We start from the raw sequence: 17,403 nt of genomic DNA, 5'->3' as shown, positions 1-17,403 counted from the left end.
TCTCCAGAGTCTGGGTGGACAGACACAGGAAAGGAGGGAGTTCTGGAAGGAAAAGGAGACCCAGAGATATGAAAGAGGAAGGGAAGTCAGCCAGACATGGGGAGCATGTAAAAGAAAGACTAGGGGGTGTAGGGAGGAAATCCTAGAAGGAAACCAGAGAAAAAGAAGGGGAGGATGGAAAGGCCTGGGAGGCAGGGAGAGGGAAGTGCATTTTCCACGTGAAATCCATACATTGGGACAGCACAATAGGGACCTGCAATCCCCAGGCTCTGGGACGCGGCCCTGGGCAGGACTGCGCGGCGCGGCCCCGAGGTTTTTCTTACTTTCATTGTTCTCGTTGACATTGTTGCCATTGTTGGAGCGGGGAGGCAGATTGGGCAGCTTCTCTACCGAGTGTTTCCTCAAATTCTCCATGGATACAGGTTTGAAGGGCTCCCGGCCGACGCACACCAGCACGTTGGGGCAGTGGAGCAGAGCCTGCATGCTGTCGATCTGCAAAGGGAGCAGCAAGGGGAGCACCATGAGCCCAGACACAAGAATTTGGTTCTTCCAGGCCTGCAATCAACTGACAATGTGTTGTCACCTAAATGAAGGAGTATTTGGATAATGGTCTCGAGCATGAAATGTTGGTTTTGGGGCTTTCCTGTGCAGGGCTAGGAGTTGGACTTGATGGCCCTTGTAGGTCCTTTCCAACTCAGGATATTCTGTGATTCAATGAAAATAAACATGGTTCTGGAGAACTTTGGGGTCTACCAGAGCCTGTTGGAGAATTCTTCCATTGAAAGAGAAGCTCTGCTATGTTTTGATCAGATTTCTTAAGATAGGGAAGGTCTCGGAGAGATTGCCTAAGAGAGAATATATCTTATTTATTATGTATTATACAAGATTTCACAAATTCTTGAAAAAATTTGGGCATATTTCATGTGGTAGTGAGGAAGAGGGTGAAACTGGAGGTGTTTCAGTTTGCCTTACAGAGAATTATAGCCTTTAAATTCCTCTGATTTCTGTATGGGGCAGCTTTTATTACCTGAAAAATGCTGCATTTCATTTTGTCCCTTAGTTGATCCTTTTTAGGAAGAGGGACTTTTTAGGAAGAATTGTGGCTTCCCTTAATATTCCCTCAAATACTGCTTCAGTTATAACCCCAAGCATTGCCTCAGAGCTGGACAATGAGGGACATTGTCTCCAGCCTGGGAAGTGCCTGTGAAGGAATCTTTCTTCCTCCACAAGAACTCAGGTTTGCACCCTTGGTCCTCACCACATGACCTGTTCCTGGATCATACACCAAGTCCTTCATGAGTCACTTATCATGGAACTGTATAATACTAGAAAAGTTTGAGCTGGAAGGGACTTTTTAAATGCCATCCAGTCCAAGCCCCTACAATGAGCAGGGCCATCTTCAGCTGAATCAAGTTTCTCAGATCCCCCTCCAGCTTTTACCCAAATACATTTGTCTCTCTCAAAGAGCAGGAATCAGTCCTGTGGGAAGCAGGAGCTTCTTGAAGCCATCTTCCATCTTGTTTCTGCAACCTCTCATTTGAAAGACACAAGTTGAGCTCTCAGGTAAAATATTTGATGTCTTTCAAAAGAAGAAGTCTCTCTTGCAGTCTGAGAGGACTTTTAGAGTGGCCAATTTCTGGCAGTTTTGTGCATCTCCACAACGTAGGATGTCCCTTCCTCCTCTGCCTGCTCCTTCAGGAGAACATCTCCAGAGCATAGGGAAGACTTCAACAAGAGGTGACCACGCCATGGGTTACCAAGCCAGCTCTGGTGTTGGGCTTATCAAGATGCACCCTGACCTCACTCTTTCACTTAATCATCATCCCCTTAACGAGAACCAAGATAAGGAATCTCAGAGGAGCAGCAATGACAGTTCTGCAGTTGTCATGTGTGCCTGAAATAACTGTGTAAAGGAAAGACTTGGCCTCTAAATATTGTTCCAGCCAAGGAATGAAGAACCAGAGCCCCTTGGAAGCCCAAGCCCTCAGTTTGTGAGATGCTCCTGGGGTTTTCCAAGATGTCCCACCAGGACTGTGGGAGGCACTAAGGGATTGGTGTTGGATCTGGTGCAAATAAGAGGATAAATGTGTGGAGGGTGGAAGAGCAAGACAGAGATAAATGGAAGAACATTCTGGATCCAGTAAATCACTTCTGAAAGCATTTCTTACAATAGAACATATGGCATCAACTTTTTAGTGGGAATACAATAAAAAAACCTTTGTCTTCCTATTAATTTTTATTTTCTGCTTGTGTTATAACAATGTTTGTGTTTTAGGCCCATCCAGTTTGCTATAAAACCTAAAATAAGAGACCCTTTCTCAATGAAACTTTCATTAAATTCTGCAAAGCAACGAAACTGCCAAATTCATGTGATGGGTACCGTGACACAGAAAAATATCCCACAAATCTCAGTTTGCCTCTGTTCACTCCACTTCTGGTCCATCTATTACTAAAAAAAAAAAATCTCTATATAGTCCTAATGAAAACAGCTTTCTAGCTCACTTTAAAAGTTTATTGAAAGCCTAGAATTTAATAAATCAAATATTTTGAGTAGGTTTTTGCCATCTGTTAATGGAAATTCAGTTAATTGCTTTATTAATTTAAAGGAAATTCTGTTAATTTCCTTCTTTACTTTTCTGTTCTCTTTCTCCTGGATCTTATACAAGTAGGAAAAATAAGAGGATAAAAAAGAAGAAAGAGAAAAAGAAAAATAGGAAGAGAGAAAAAAAGAAAAATAGACAGGAAATGTGTTCTGTTCCTAAAGTAAAAGAATCTGTCTTTCAAGCCCCACTAAGTTTATGGACTGTTCTATTTGTAAAGGACATTTTTTTCAGTGAAAGCTATTTCTGCCCACATTTTCTCACGTGGTTCCATGTCTGGGTGTAGATATTTCAATCACACTCATCACTGCTGTGCTGTGTGTGCAGAAAATAGATGGTGCCAATGACAGAGAGTCAGGGATCCATGGAGCTCAGCCAGCTGAGTTAGGGAATTTATACATTCTTTTATATGGACTACACTTGTGTTATGTCCCTTCAAATAGTCTGTATTTGTAGTATGGGATGTTTCTGACATCAGCAGCACTTTAGCTGTGTTTGTGTCTATAATGTAAATTTTCTTCCTAATGTCTTGCAAGATTAATCTCTTTGAATTAATAATTCCAGAGGTTCGTCTTTGTCATGCTTCCAAACTACCAAAAAAGCATTTTGGTAGTTTGAAATACAACTGAATGTTTTCTGAGGGTTAAATAAATGCCATTTCTCACATTGATTTAATGCAGCATCCACTGTTTCAGGGCAGTGCAGGGTTGGGATAACAGTTCATTCCATCTGCTCCATACAGAGCCTTCCCACGCTGCTGCAGGAATCCCATCCTCTCAACACACTGCCTGGGATTTCCAGAGAACATCTGTTTTCAGAGCCACCAATATGACACCTTTTACTAGTGCTGAATTATCACTGAACAGCACATCCCCTCTTGAGTGTTTAACAACTTGCAGCTCACTCAGTGTGTCCTGGGTGAGGCCCATGAAATTATATGATTTTAAAGCAATAGTAAAACCTCAGATTTTACTGGTAAACAAATTCCCCACTTCCCTCAGGCTGCCACAGCACAGTTCCTGAGCAGCCATGCTAGGATATTCAGAGAAAACAGTATTAAATCCCAGGCACATATTTAGCTGAAATACACCCAGAGGCAATGGATTGTAAATCCTTAAAATCTGGTGATCACCTGAAGGAGATGTGATGGAGAAGAGAATGCCCTGCTCTAATATTTCTCCATTAATTCATCACACAGGATTGTAACTCATCATCTACAATCAAGGCTTCTCGGTGGAGAGCAGCCAATATTTTTGGAAAATGGATAATTTCACCTGATGCAGGTCAACATTCCCCCTTGGACATGCCTGACTCTCAGAGTCAATCACCTCAGTTGTCTAAATGTAGATTCACAGAACAGTTTGAGATGTTCTAGAGTATCCAATATGTGCCTGAGGATGGCTGACAGGATAAAAGATAAATATGAGACCGGAAAGCTCTGCAGAAAACATCAAACACATTCATAAAGTTAGAAAATGAGGTATCTTAATTTGCGAGCTGAGTCCCAAAATACAGGAATTTTTAATTAGAAGTGAACTATTTTAATTAGAAGTGAACAATGAGGAATAAAATGGAAGAGAAATAATGGCTTATGATAGAGGTGTTTGATGGGTTATCAAAGAGTTCCTTTGGATCACTCAGCATCCATTCAAGCCTTTCTGGAGTTCTCTTGATGTAACTCAGTCACAGTTAAGGCTGTGGATTATCAGGGGCAAAAATCCACCAAAATTCATGCGATCAGTCTCTAGCAGCTGGCTCTTGGTGGGCTTGAATAAACTCCTATAAAAGCTTTATTGTGTAATGCCTGAAAATTAAGTCGAGTTTTTCAATCTTACTGTAAAACCTGATCCAGGTCCCACTGTAATAGATGGAGAGAACCTTGGTTACCTTCACAGACTCTGGATCAGGATCCAAGAGGATTATGGATGCTGTGAGTGAAGGTCTGGACGAGAGCCCAGGTTGGAGGAGTCTTAGAGCAGCCTGGTCTAGTGGAAGGTGTCCCTGCCCATGGCAGGGGGTTGGAGCAAGATGATCTTTAAGGTGCCTTCCAACTCAAACCATCCTATGGTTTATGATTCATTATCCCCCACCAGAGGAACTCCCTGCCCCAGTGGGACATGGCATTTATAGATTGGTTCAAAAAACATCGATGTTCTTTCCGATAAAAATTATTTACAGACATTAAGCTTCACTGGGATGGTCATTTCAAGTGAGGTGTAAATGAAAAGACATCCTCTCTTCTGAAACACCCCTTTTCTTTCCAGTGTGGCTGCTATCCATTTAGGATGGATTGTCTCCATGAATTTTGCTTTACAGGACCCACCAACTGCTGTGATCTCAGCAAGGACCTCTAGGTGCTACTGCAACACAATTAATAATAAAATGCCATCAATACCTATACAGAAGCAAGGCAAACATAACACCTCCAAAATACAGAAGCAGCTGGTTGTTGTGGAGAACCTGCCACCCTCTGGCTCTTCCCAGGGAAAGAAGAACCACTCAGCCTTGCTCACCTCAGAAGCTGAGCACAGATATCAGCTTCTGATGAAGGCAGAGTGAAGGAGGCACCCCTGCTCTGCCTCTGCTGGCTGCCAGCCAGCCAAAGACATCTGAGACTTAGAATGTGGAAAAAATGCAAGTCATGGTTCAGAGGACAAATCTATAATCCACCTTCCAAAGGAGTGCAGAGATGCATGGGAGAAACAGGAAAAGCTGGAAAGAGAGGAACTCTAATGGGCTGAGTCCCTGCCCTGTGCTGTCTCACTGCCTCCTTTCCTAGAGCTCTTCCATCTGCTCCATTTTGTCTTCAATTCCCACTTACACCTCCTTGGAGTGTGAACAGCCCAGTTGTTTTGTGGATGTGCCACATCCAATCCAGAGGCATCCAGGCTCTGAACTGATGAATCGTGGTTTAATGATAATGAATTTTGCATTTTATTCATGCAAAGAACCCGTTTGCCCTTCCCTTCCCCAAACTTTGCACCAGAGGAATTAGAGAGTGGTTCTTCTGGGGAGTGGCTGGGTAATCTGTGGTCAGAAGGTGAATCATGGGGTGTTGCCACTCCATGCCCACATACAAATTAGTAAAGTAGTGGAAGAAAAGGAGGAGGAAGAGATCAGGAAGTGCATGAATTCTTCTCTCTAACTTGAGCAGGGGTCAGAAGGCTCTTCCCTGTCGTCGGGAGGAACACAGAACAAGAGGTAGTACTGAACTTGGAGTGAGGAAATACTGCATGGAAATGGATCAAATCCCCTGGAAATGGTAGCTTCCAAATTGTTGGTCAAGAAGAGAGCACACAGCATCCCTTGCATCTCCCAGATCAAAACTCACATGGTTTCTTAAACTTAATTAAATGTCAGGTCCCCAGATCCACACAGAATCATGGAATGGTTTGGGTGGGAAGGAGCTTCACAAATCATCTGGTTCTACCCCTGCCATGGGCAGGGACACCTTCCACCATCCCAGGTTGCTCCAAGCCCCATTCTAACCTGACCTTGGACACTTCCAAGGATCCAGGGGCAGGACAGCTTCTCTGGGTAACCTGTGCCAGGGCCTCCCCACCCTCACAGGGAAGAATTTCATCTCAATATCCCATCTAACCCTGCCCTCTGTCAGTCTGAAGCCATTACCCCTTGTCCTGTCACCCCATGTCCTTGTCCAAAGTCTCTCTCCATCTTTCTTGCAGGCTCCCTTCAGGTACTGGAAGACTCATCACAAAACCTTCTTTTACCAAAGAAAAATGCATATATCAGGACAGATTCCAGTGTCCACGGCTCTTGTAATTACAAGGTGCCACCTTTATTTGATGCTTATTTAATGAGAATATGGGTAAGTCCAGTGTTCCATGTGCTGAAATGCATCAATGTAAGATAATTTGCCATTCCAACATTTCTCCAAACATCAGCATCCTCTAGATTTTTACAGACACAACCTGTTCGGGTTTCAAGTTTGCCCACAGTGTAAAGATCCATGAAAAAATGAGAGTTTTGGAAGGCCATGAAGCACTCAATGAGCCAAGTAAAATACATGAAAGAGAGAGGAAAAATGCAATAATGCCCTGCTCTGCTTTCTCAGTCAAGCACAGGCAAAGATCATGTGCAGCTATTCCTCTGCTGGCAGCTTTTCCTGGAGTACTCATGGATGCTTTTTCCCCGTGTGTGACAGTTTGCACATATATCAAATAAACATACTGGGTTTTGCCCTGAAAATACTTTGGGTGAGCAACTCTTTCATCATTCCAAGAGAAATACTGCAATCAGAAAACCTGTGGCTGTTGGAAATCACTTGGGTAGCAGCAGAAGAGAAACACTTCATGGGAAAAGGGAAAAGGGGAAGGGAAGAGGATTGATGGGGAAATTAAAGGCATGGAGAAAGCATGTTTTTAAGAAAGAGGTGAAGAGGACATAAATGGGAAGAAAAGTGATTTCTAGCCTGGTTCAGTTTGGAAGTTTTGATTGTGTGAGGGGTGCCAGCAGTCCTGCCCCTGTCCACGTTGCAGTGGCCTTATATGCAAGTTTTGATGGCCTTTTCTGTCCCCACCCACCCTGTCAGCTCAAAATTAAGTCTGACAGTGTTCAAGCTGTGAAGCAGCCAGAGAAAGAGCAAACTGCTGTTAAAGGTGCAAATTACAACTGAGAAGAGAGGACAGCCTTCCTAGAAAAGTTTCGCTGTTGATGTTTTTCACCTTCTGACTGAAATCAGAGTCCCCCACCTGCCCCTTTGGCATTGGGTTCATTAAATCTGGTCCATCCAACACCAGCCTTTGAAAATGATGAGTCAGAGTAACATCCACTCCACCCCAAGAGCCTGCCCTGATCCTCTCCTGGGGCAGGATTAGCTTAAAAATTGACGTGCCTTGAAAAATGTGAAACATTTGGTTCTTGTGCTCAGCCTTGTGGTGGCTGAGTCAGTGGGAAGGTTCCAGTTTGGGGGTTCAAGCTTTTCCCCAGGACCAGAAGTTGTCAAAACTCACTCCTTGCATATGGAGAATATTTACATCATGGATGAGCAGGTATTCCAGTCGGAAACTGTGGGAGAAGGAGGGAAGGACAACATAGTTGTGCTCAATTATCTCTAGGAGCTGGGGTTGAGGGTATAAACCCTCCTGGATCAAGTTCACACATCCATAGGGAATTGATCCATGGTCTTGCCATCTTGGATGTCTCTTAGCACAACCACTGTGGGTAAAATCTGTGGACTCCAGCAGCTCTGGGCACAAAGAGAGACACATTCAGCTGAAAATTTTGGTTTATTTGAGTATTTTTTTGTTACTGAGTCCAAGTTTCATTCTCATTTTGCAAAGTCCATGGTACAAATGGGAGAAGTGGGAAGATTTTTATTTCTACTTCCAGACCTTGCTAAGAGTTGCAGCAAAATCCTTTGAATTCCATGTTCAAGGCCCAAAACAAAGAGGAAAATTGATGCAAATGTAAAAATCCTATCTTTTCCTCTCCTTTTACTGGCTAAAGACTCCCAAGTCTGCATTTGTAAAACCTGATTTCCCCAAGAAAAAAACCCCACAGTCTTTCCTGTGAAAATTCTTTGAAGAAAGTGATTTCTACTGAAAGTACTTACAAAAAATTCACAGTTTTTCCAGGAGAGGGTGGAATTCTGCTATTTTTTGTACTCTCAGCAAATGAATAAATAGAGAGATCATGCTGACAAATCTTAACTCTCCTGAATCCACTTTTATTTAGTGCTCCTTTTCTGGACTGTAAATAGAGCCATCAACAGGAAAAGCTTCATATTCCTCATAAAATATTTTGTAACACAACTTTTTCTGATGAACCCTGATTTTTCCCAGCAATTTAACTGTTACTGACATAGAGCTGGTTTTATTGGCTCAATACATGTTTTTTTTCATAAATAAAACCCCGATACAGGATTTTTATATCAAGTTTAAATTACTCTTATGCACTTTTGTGCCCTTTGTTGCATTGACAAATCTGCATTTTGTAAGTCTGGGGTATTTTGTTTCTTCTTTAACTGTCTGTAATCTTTCCAGACTTCTAAGCTTCTATATGTTGGTAACTATATAATACTTTCCTCTAAGTATTTTCTAAAATTTGTTTAAAATGGGAAAAAACCTAAATGTGACAAAATTGTACCTACAAAAAAATCAATTCCTTTTTTTCCAAAACTACTTACATTTAAAAACCAAATCATTTGTTCATTTGGGAAAACCCAGAAATGCCAAAAATAGTTGTAGGAGGTACCCATAGCATGGCAGAAACTTTTGGCTGTCTAATTGAAGTCCATAAGGCCAAGTCAAATGAGTGGAAGAATTTCCTATATTGCTATTAGGAAAAATTAGGAAATATTAGTGATCATACAACCAAGGCTGCCAGGGCTCCAGAAGGGTTTGGACAGCACTCTCAGGAACACTGTGGGATTTTTAGGATGTCCTGTGCAGGGCCAGGAGTTGGACTGCATGATCCTTGGGAGTCCCTTCCAGCTCTGGATATTCCATGATTCCGTGAGTATTGCATATACTCAACAACATTATTTGAAATGTATTTGCCCTGGATTAAATTCAAAAGGATTAGAAAGCAATTACACTTTACTCCATTATTACTGAAAGAACAAAACCTCCTCAGGCTAAAGGAATCATCTGCATTTGGTGTATGGTAGATAAGAAAGTATCAGATTTGCCGCACGTTAGATAAGAAAGTCGCTAAACACGGGGTCCCTTTAACTCTACCTTGTAAGGCACCTGGCCAGATGATCTCAGGGCATCTCAAAGGTTCACAGAACACACCTGGATATGAATCTTCTTGTGGATGAGGTTCATGGAAAGTTTTGCTGAGGTTTACAGATCGCTTGTGTAAATCTCGTTGGAGTCATTGTGGTTTTGGCATGCAATCAGAGAATATCGAACCTGAAACCTGTGGTTTGTTTTTAGACCATGAGTCACACACGTGGTGGGTGGAAAAGTGGCACAGCTCACTTGATAACAACAGTTTGCTCCAGATCAGGGCCTGGAATTCACTGCAATCCTTCATACCTGAGCACAGAAACTGAGTGTCACAGCAGATACATCAACCTGCAAGCAGAAAATTAACGATCCCACGGGGGCAAATTATCACCTCTCTTCTCCCACTGTTTATATACACACACCACATTTGAAACCAGCTTATCTGCCTCCATGTATCCCGTTTTCCCCCTGCACTTCCATCAGCATCTTGATGATACCTGTCATTAAGACAGATGATCTTGGTAGAAAGCCACATGAGTGGCCAAGAGGATGCCTGCGGGCAGCCTACAGATGTCCCAGGAATGGCTCTATGGATGTGTAAATCTGAGTCAGGAAATATGTCAGACAAGCCTGTTTCCTGGCCTTGCACCCCTAGGTCGCTGTAAATACAGTCATTATCAAGAACTACTCAGCAATAATAGTTAGGCCACCAACTTGGCTAGTAACATCTAAAAATAAAAGTTCTGCCTTTACTGCTAAAAGTCAGTTCTGGATCCAGGGCACTGGAACAGAGTTGCCTCTACCACTCTTTTTAGAGTGTTTTTTAGAGCATTTAAGCCTGGATCAGCTGGCACTCTACCAAACAATTCCTGGGCAGATCTGGGAGTTAACACACGCCAGGGAGCTTTTCTAAGAAGTGGTTTGAATGTGGCCACCCCTGTGGGAATTAGACCCTATTTTGTGCCCTACAAAGTGTGATTATCCACAGATGGTGCCATTTGGTGCCAGATTTTGTGCTCTGGTACTTTCCTGGCTACTGGAATAGCTGTGAGGGCTCATTGTGCTGCTTTGGGCTGAAGATCTTATCCTACAGGTTACTGGAGATCGGAAAGATGCACCAGGGAAGGAGTCACTTCATTTGGGCAATTCTGTCTTTGTCCAAGACTGGGACATGGTCAAAGATGGCTTGCTTTGCCCCAGAATGGTTGGTCTTGCCTAAGTGCAGCTCATGCCAAATTTCACAAATTTGGCAAAAACACAAGAGAAAACTGAGGGTTCTTACCCCAAGGAGTTTCTAGTAACTAATTCTTTACAGTCCCCAGTTTGTGGTGCCTGAGTAAACATTCCTTAACTCGCGATTGCTCCCCTGATTAACCTGTACAGCAATTCTCTGATCCCTCAAGGAAATTCAGTGGCACACAGTGCTCCTTCTGCAACGTTTCTCACTTGCAGAATCTGAGGCAAAATCGAGTCTTTCTGGTCTCCCACTCGACCTTTCCACACAACAAAACCGGATCAGATTCACTCATTTAATGTAACAACTTACGGTCAGCCTTGAGTGCGCCCAAACAAAAAACATCTCGGCCTTGGCCTCACTCCAGCAAACATAAAACTGGCCACATCCCCTGGAAAACTCTTCTGAGGGCTGATAAATCCCACTTGAGCTGCTCTTGGTAATTGCCACCAGCAGCCATGAACTATGTAGAGTATTTGCCATCTCGCAGTGTGGTTTCAAACACCATGTGAGGAGGAACGTTGGCTTTTAAGGAAGAGTTTGGTTTGGTTTTTGTTTTAATTCAGGACAGGCAGTAAAAGGAAGGCCTAGTGATTCAGTAATCAGGACATCTGTGCCTGGACACAGTCATGGTGCTGGGTTCCTGTGACTTAACAAAGTCTTAATGACTGTTCAGCTGGTGGGCCCTGGATAATTGCCATTTGTAAGGGAAATCCTCTGTCGCTGCCTCATTATCCTACACGTCATTTCTTACAGCCTGGGAGGATTTCTGCCCTTTCTGTGATCTCTGTCTCTTTGCCCCAGAGACATCCTTCCCTCTCCAGAGGCGGGTGGTGGGGATCTGAAGAGAGGTGCATTCCTGTGGTTTAGACCATGAGGAAGAAAAGCCACTACGTGGTATAAAAACTTCCCAGAATGGAGTCAAAAGGTCATTTGATGGAGAAGATAACCTACAATTATTCTTTTTAGTGAGATATCTGCACACCTGGTTCTTTTTTTGGTGTAGAACTGATGTTGTCAGTAAAAACTAGGAAATACGTGATTTCCAACCATCTCATCAGCTAGTGGGTGTAAAGTCCCACACTTGTGTTTCCAATATCTAAATATCTCTAGTACTTTGCCACTGGTATATGAAAACTTAGGCCTAGCTTAATTTACTAGTCTCAGTCAGTCTTCCTTTGTTCTATAATTAATAAAGGGGGTCCAAAAGGCAAAATGTCCCCCCCATCCCAAATGCCTCGTAAGACAATCAGATCTAGATTAATTAATGAATTACATCCAGGATTGTCTGCTTTTTAGTGGGAAAATGTGCACAGAGTTTCACTGGGCAATTGGTTGCATGTCAATGTTAACCTAAATAGAAAATTTCTCTATTTGGGCAGTTAATCCAAGTATTTCCAGTTAATCACCTGGAAAACATCAAAGAATGGCTTGACCTGAAAAAAAATTTATGATTTACAATTCTCTTCTTGCTGAAAATTTTACTGATTTTGCTTACAGAAAACTGAACTAAATTTCCCTCCAGATCCATAGTCATCAAATTTCTAGGCAAGAAAAATCTTGGTTAATTTGGGAAAATGGGCTATTTGCCCTGATGAAATGAGTAGTCAAACATTTCAACCTACTTTCTTCAGTGGGATTAGGATTTCCTAGTAGGAAATCTGCTTGATGTTTAGGAATTCAAAATACTGGTTTCCCCTCACTCAAGCCTTCAGGAGTTAGAATGAAAATACAAGTATGCAAATACCAGTAGAACCAAACTGGATGTACTTCTGTGGGAATCAGGGCTTTAAAATTCTCAGATTCTATGATTTTACTTTGAGTTATGATTGAATTAAACTTAGAGGTGTACTGGAAAAATTTGTGGACTACAAAAGGAAGAAATCCCTTTTCTCTGCTGTCTCAAATCAATACTCTGTGAAAGGAACACAAAAGAAGCCTGTTCCATGTGTGTCTAAGTTTATACCCACATAAAGATTTGTAATTTCAAAGTGTCCTGAATTTACTCTATAAAATGGTGAGAATATTAAAATGGAGCAGATGAAAAGAGAGCCAGGAATTTTGGACAGAGGTGATTAAACTCATTTTGGGATTTAAGTTCAGATCTGGAATTACAGTAGTAGAAGAAACAAAAGGACATTGAAGAGCAAACACTCTAAGGTCTATGAAAATCTCTTCCACTGATGGAAGATTGATTAACATGCAAGACAGGAGATTTTTCCCCTTTTTTGTGTTTGATTTTCAAGAATTCAAGGAAAAACTGGCTGAAAAAATAAACATTGTGAACCTGCTAGTAAATGGTGCAAATTTTGTTATTCTGAGCCAGTCAAATACAAAGTCAATCCATCAGTTGTCCAGATGCATTGCTTAGGAATTATTCTGCTAATCTGTCAAAATATGGGAATAAATATCAAAAGTTACTGTTCCACTCAATCCCAGCCCTCTTTCCCAGAAAGATCTCTGTGCTAAGTCATGGGGAAAAAAAATTACATAGATAATTGGGATAAAAGAAGTTTACAAAATTATTTAAAGAGAATTTGATTTATTCTTCAAAGAGAATAAAGCAAGAAAAAAGGAAATACCCAAGAAATATGAAACATCCAGATACCTTTGAATGATCATGGAAGAATGGAAGCTTCTTTCCTGTGTGTTTAACAGAAAATGCAAATTTAAGTATAAAGACAAGATGTGCAGCTAAAATTAAACTCCAGCACCAGTGGAAGGAGGTTATCTCAGGAAAGCTCAAAACTGTGAGTTGAATTCACAATTTTCACTCCTCAATGAAACAGTTATATCTGATGAAAACTCAGACACAATCGACTGTGTATCAGAAACAGAGGTCTTGAAGCTGAGCTATGACACAAAAACTTAGAAGAAGAACAGAGAATCCATGTGAAAGTAAAAGGATTGGTAAAATCCAAGACAGAGTGAATTTTTTGTAGTTTAAATGCTTTACACCCAAGCCTAGAGTAACAGGAAGCCCTAATAGAAATGGTTGTTAAGTGAACAGTAGTAAACACTTTGAAAGCTGGAGGTAAATTACGAAAATTAATAATGGCCAAAAAATTCACTGTAAAAGATTCCCAGGAATGGTATTAATAATCACACATCTCCTAATTATGTGGAAGATGATGATGTGGCTGAGGTTGGACTCCTTGTCACCTATCACTGTGATATTCTGCACAGGAATTAAAGGTGTGAAAATAGAATTATTAAGGCATAAAAATCAACTCCTTATTGACAAAACAGTAATGAAAATTTTCATATTAAAAAAATAGAATCTGAAGGGACTGTGGAGAGATTAAGCGATGGTGTTTGACCCACACTCACATTTCTGCTGGTGGCAAACATGGGAAGGTTGGAAAAGACCTCTGGAACATTGAGTTGAGGGTATTGTGTCTAGAGACTGCATATTTAACACATATCTCACCTAAAATATTGGTGTTTATAATAACTAGAAGGAAAATTGTGGGGAATTAATTTAGGAATTACAAGGGGAGCATTAAGACTGTACTAAGAAGTAGAAAGAAAAACATTTCTTTTGAGACATCAGTGAAAATTCTCAAAAGGTGAAGAAGAGGAAGTTGCTATCCGTTCACAAGATTATTATGTTCCTCTGGACTGAGCTGGAGTCCAAGTCTTGAAAACTGGAGAAATCTGTGGCAAAATAAGTTAGTTTTCCATAGGTTATAAAATATCTTGGTAGCAGGATTTGGTTTGGTTGGAAGCTCTTTCCAGACTGGTGAGAATAGCAGAAAGCTCTGTGATAATACACAGGGCTTCCACCAGGAATTATCCCCTCCCTCTCTCCTTCCTATTGCACATTCCTCTCTCTCTGCCAGGTAAAAATGAATTTATTGCAAAATATTCCTACATTTTTCCCCTCCTGGATAATGGGCCATTTGAACCCAGGTCATTTCAGTCACCTGGCTCAGAAAGTGATACCACAAGTGGTTGTGTTTTTACCACTGAGGAGCTGGCACTCAGCCCTGTAAAGGTGGGAAAAGTGGCAAAGGAGCTGGGAATCTCCATTCACTGCAGGGACAGGGACAAGTCAGGATAACTTGTGAGATCCCTTCAAAAAATGGAAGTAAAGGTTAATTAGCTAAAAAGAGATGGAGAAGAAGTCAAGAGAATCTCAGGTTTGTCCAGAAAATTCCTTTGGGAACATAGGAATGAAGGGATTGCCATGCCTTGAATTTATCATAAGAATTTCCCCCACAGCAGATTCACTAATTCATCAATAGGAAAGTGTCTCTTGATCCCATTCAAACATTATTTTTTTATGCATTAATTGGTGATCTTATCATATCATGTGTCATGGATGTGTTCTGCCCAGTTTTGAACTGAAACCGCCGCATCTTATCTTATTTTATCTTATCATCATTGGTTATCTTATCATCTCTGTTGAGGATCCCACATCATGAGCAGGACCCTGTTCTGTGGGGGGCTGTGCAACCACAGGGTGCTACCTAAAGGCCACCTTATTCTGCTGAATTCCCAGTGGTCAGGTATGGAAAAGTTGAACATGTGTTGGGACATGCCTCCCAAAAAAAGGTGAGAAACACTGTAACTAGAAGGGGGTTTATATCTGACTGCAAAATATTAAACCTCCTATTGACCCCAAACAATATTTGGCATGAAGTTCAGTCTTGAGTGGCTGAACAAGATTCTTCTGCATCAAACTATTGTGTAATTAATGGTCAAGTGATTAATGTGACAAAGCCTGAAGGATTAAGGTAAGGTGGATAAACTTTTGGACCCATGAGCTAAAGGATTTACATCACAAGGAACGTGATGATTCCTGTTTGAGTAATTGACCAGCACCAGAGATATTTACCTTCTTCCCATCAATAGTGTAGAGCTTCTTCACCGGGAACTGCAGGATCTCCGTGATCTCATCCAGGAGCGTTTTGAAACTCCGGGCATTTCTGCGGTTCAGGATGATGGAACGCCGAAATCCGCTTTCCCCATTCTTAACCAGAGTGATTTTCTTGGGTATTCTGGGGCCATGGTGAGTGAAAGGTGCAGAATAATCTTCCAGCTTGCCCTCCTGAGCCGCTCTCCTCATGGTGCTGGAGGGGCGACCGCTCCGCGGCGGGGCCGGCCTGTGTCCCCCGGAGGTGATGCTGATGGGCTTCACGTACTTCTTGTCGGAGCACAGGTAGCACCCTCCATCCTCCAGCTGGTCCAGCTCACTGATGCAGTGTATTCCTCGTGGGGTGGTGATGGTCCGGACCCCGAAGGGCAGCGGGACCCGATGGGAGAGGTCGTCCATGAGCGCGTTGAAGCTCTTGAAGCTCCGCTGGTTGATGGCCATCTTGACTCCCGCAAACTGAGGGTCTCCACTCTTGAAGAAGGTTATTTTCTTGGCTGGAGGGACCTTGGTGAGGGTGCTGGCCCGAGCCACGGAGGGGAGGGGTGGCTCATAGTTGTAGGAGCTGGTGGTTGACAGGTAGTCAGCAGGCACCTGAGTCATCCCTCTTGCTTAAAGGTAACTACAAAGAGAAGGAAAAAACAGAGTGGGGTTTGTTTGAGTTAGGAAGGATCAGGGCCTGATTGTTGTGGGAGCAAGGTTTGTGCTCCTCACAACAGCTCCGTCATGAGCAGATTGTACCAAGGGCTCTTAGGAATTCATGGATCAGGCAGGAAGAGGGAAGCACAGCAGGAAGAGCATCCATAACCCTGCTCCTCACAGTCAAACCCTCCTGGTCCTGCAGATTCCAGTGGGAATCCAGTCAGTGTCGGTCACCCCTCAGGCATAAAAAACATGAGTCAGACCCCAAGCAAAACCCACAAAAAGTGCATTGTTTCCTTTGGAGTTTTGTGTCTTCCTTGCTTATATTTTTGAGGTTTTCTCTGAAATTATCAGAGCCAGTGATTACTTCAAATTTATTTTTACAAGCACAGCACTGAGATTCTCATGTAACCCTTTAACCCCATGGACTGGAGCATAACAAAAACCAAAACAAAGCTGAATTTCTTCATGTTGTGATTATATTTTGTAGCACACAATCAGTCCTGAGCTCACTGAGGGGCAGAGCAGTCTGGTTTTAGAACAGGCGATGCCATAATGTGCTGAGTTCTGGATGAAAAATTTCTGGCAATTATGCAAACAAGTAACAAATAGCACAAGGCATCAAATAGGACTAGAAAACTTGGTTCTGCTAAAGGGTGGGAAAATTGGAGATTGGTTGGGATTGTCTGCCCAATTTTTAAAAGATAAACTGATTTTGGTGTTTCAGTCTGGTGGTTGCATGCCACATTTTGAACACAAGTGGTTTTAATGTACTGTCCCGATGAAGACAAGACTCCTTCTTACTTGCCCTTGTTAAATCCATTGCCATGGAAGCCAGTTGCTAAAAAATTTATACCTCACATGGATTGAAATTATTATGCCCAAAAAAGAAGACAACTTGGTTTTGACATGAAAAAAAATTAAAGAAATAACACTATTTTTATAACTGGCTGCAATGAGCACAATACTTTTATTTCATGAAACAAGCAGTGATTCTCCAGTTTACTCTGAGTTAATTACTCAGATTTCAATGGAGACTCTAAAAATGGCACTCAGATATGTCATCTTCAGGTCATTTATCTGCTCACAGATAGGAAATAATTTGAATTGTTAGTAAGGAATCAGTAGAATTGCAACTTGCAGAAGGGGTTTTTGGCCACAAACACCTACATTAAATTTATTTTCCAAATTCTCTTCTTAGTTGGTATCAGTTTTCTATGGTAACTTTCAAAAAATATCTTACAAGAAAGGAAATTCTTTTAGTGCTCACAAATGAATTAGAAAACAGTTAATGTATTTATAATTGAATGGTTCATTCAGTTTGCTCCTGGGTACCTCTCTTGCAGCAGCTGAATA

The 17,403-nt window shown here is 41.9% G+C and overlaps 1 protein-coding gene across 1 annotated transcript in view; it reads right to left on the bottom strand.

Moving 5' to 3' along the window:
* Window positions 1-17,403, bottom strand: part of RP1L1 (RP1 like 1) — a 46,341-nt gene that overhangs the window by 10,443 nt on the left and 18,495 nt on the right. Inside the window, exons 2-3 of the mRNA XM_071421877.1 lie at window positions 15,370-16,027; window positions 324-492 (exon numbers count right to left, since the gene is read on the bottom strand). Of these exons, the coding sequence (XP_071277978.1) occupies window positions 324-492; window positions 15,370-16,008 (808 nt within the window). The 5' untranslated portion in view covers window positions 16,009-16,027. The remainder of the gene's footprint in view (window positions 1-323; window positions 493-15,369; window positions 16,028-17,403) is intronic.

Source organism: Agelaius tricolor, unplaced genomic scaffold (genome assembly GCF_023055355.1).
Source record: "Agelaius tricolor isolate 1412-34295 unplaced genomic scaffold, bAgeTri1.0.p SCAF_1, whole genome shotgun sequence".
Taxonomy (NCBI): Eukaryota; Metazoa; Chordata; class Aves; order Passeriformes; family Icteridae; genus Agelaius; species Agelaius tricolor.
The sequence above is the reverse complement of the archived record's forward strand: the minus strand, read 5'-3'. Positions and strand labels throughout refer to the sequence as shown.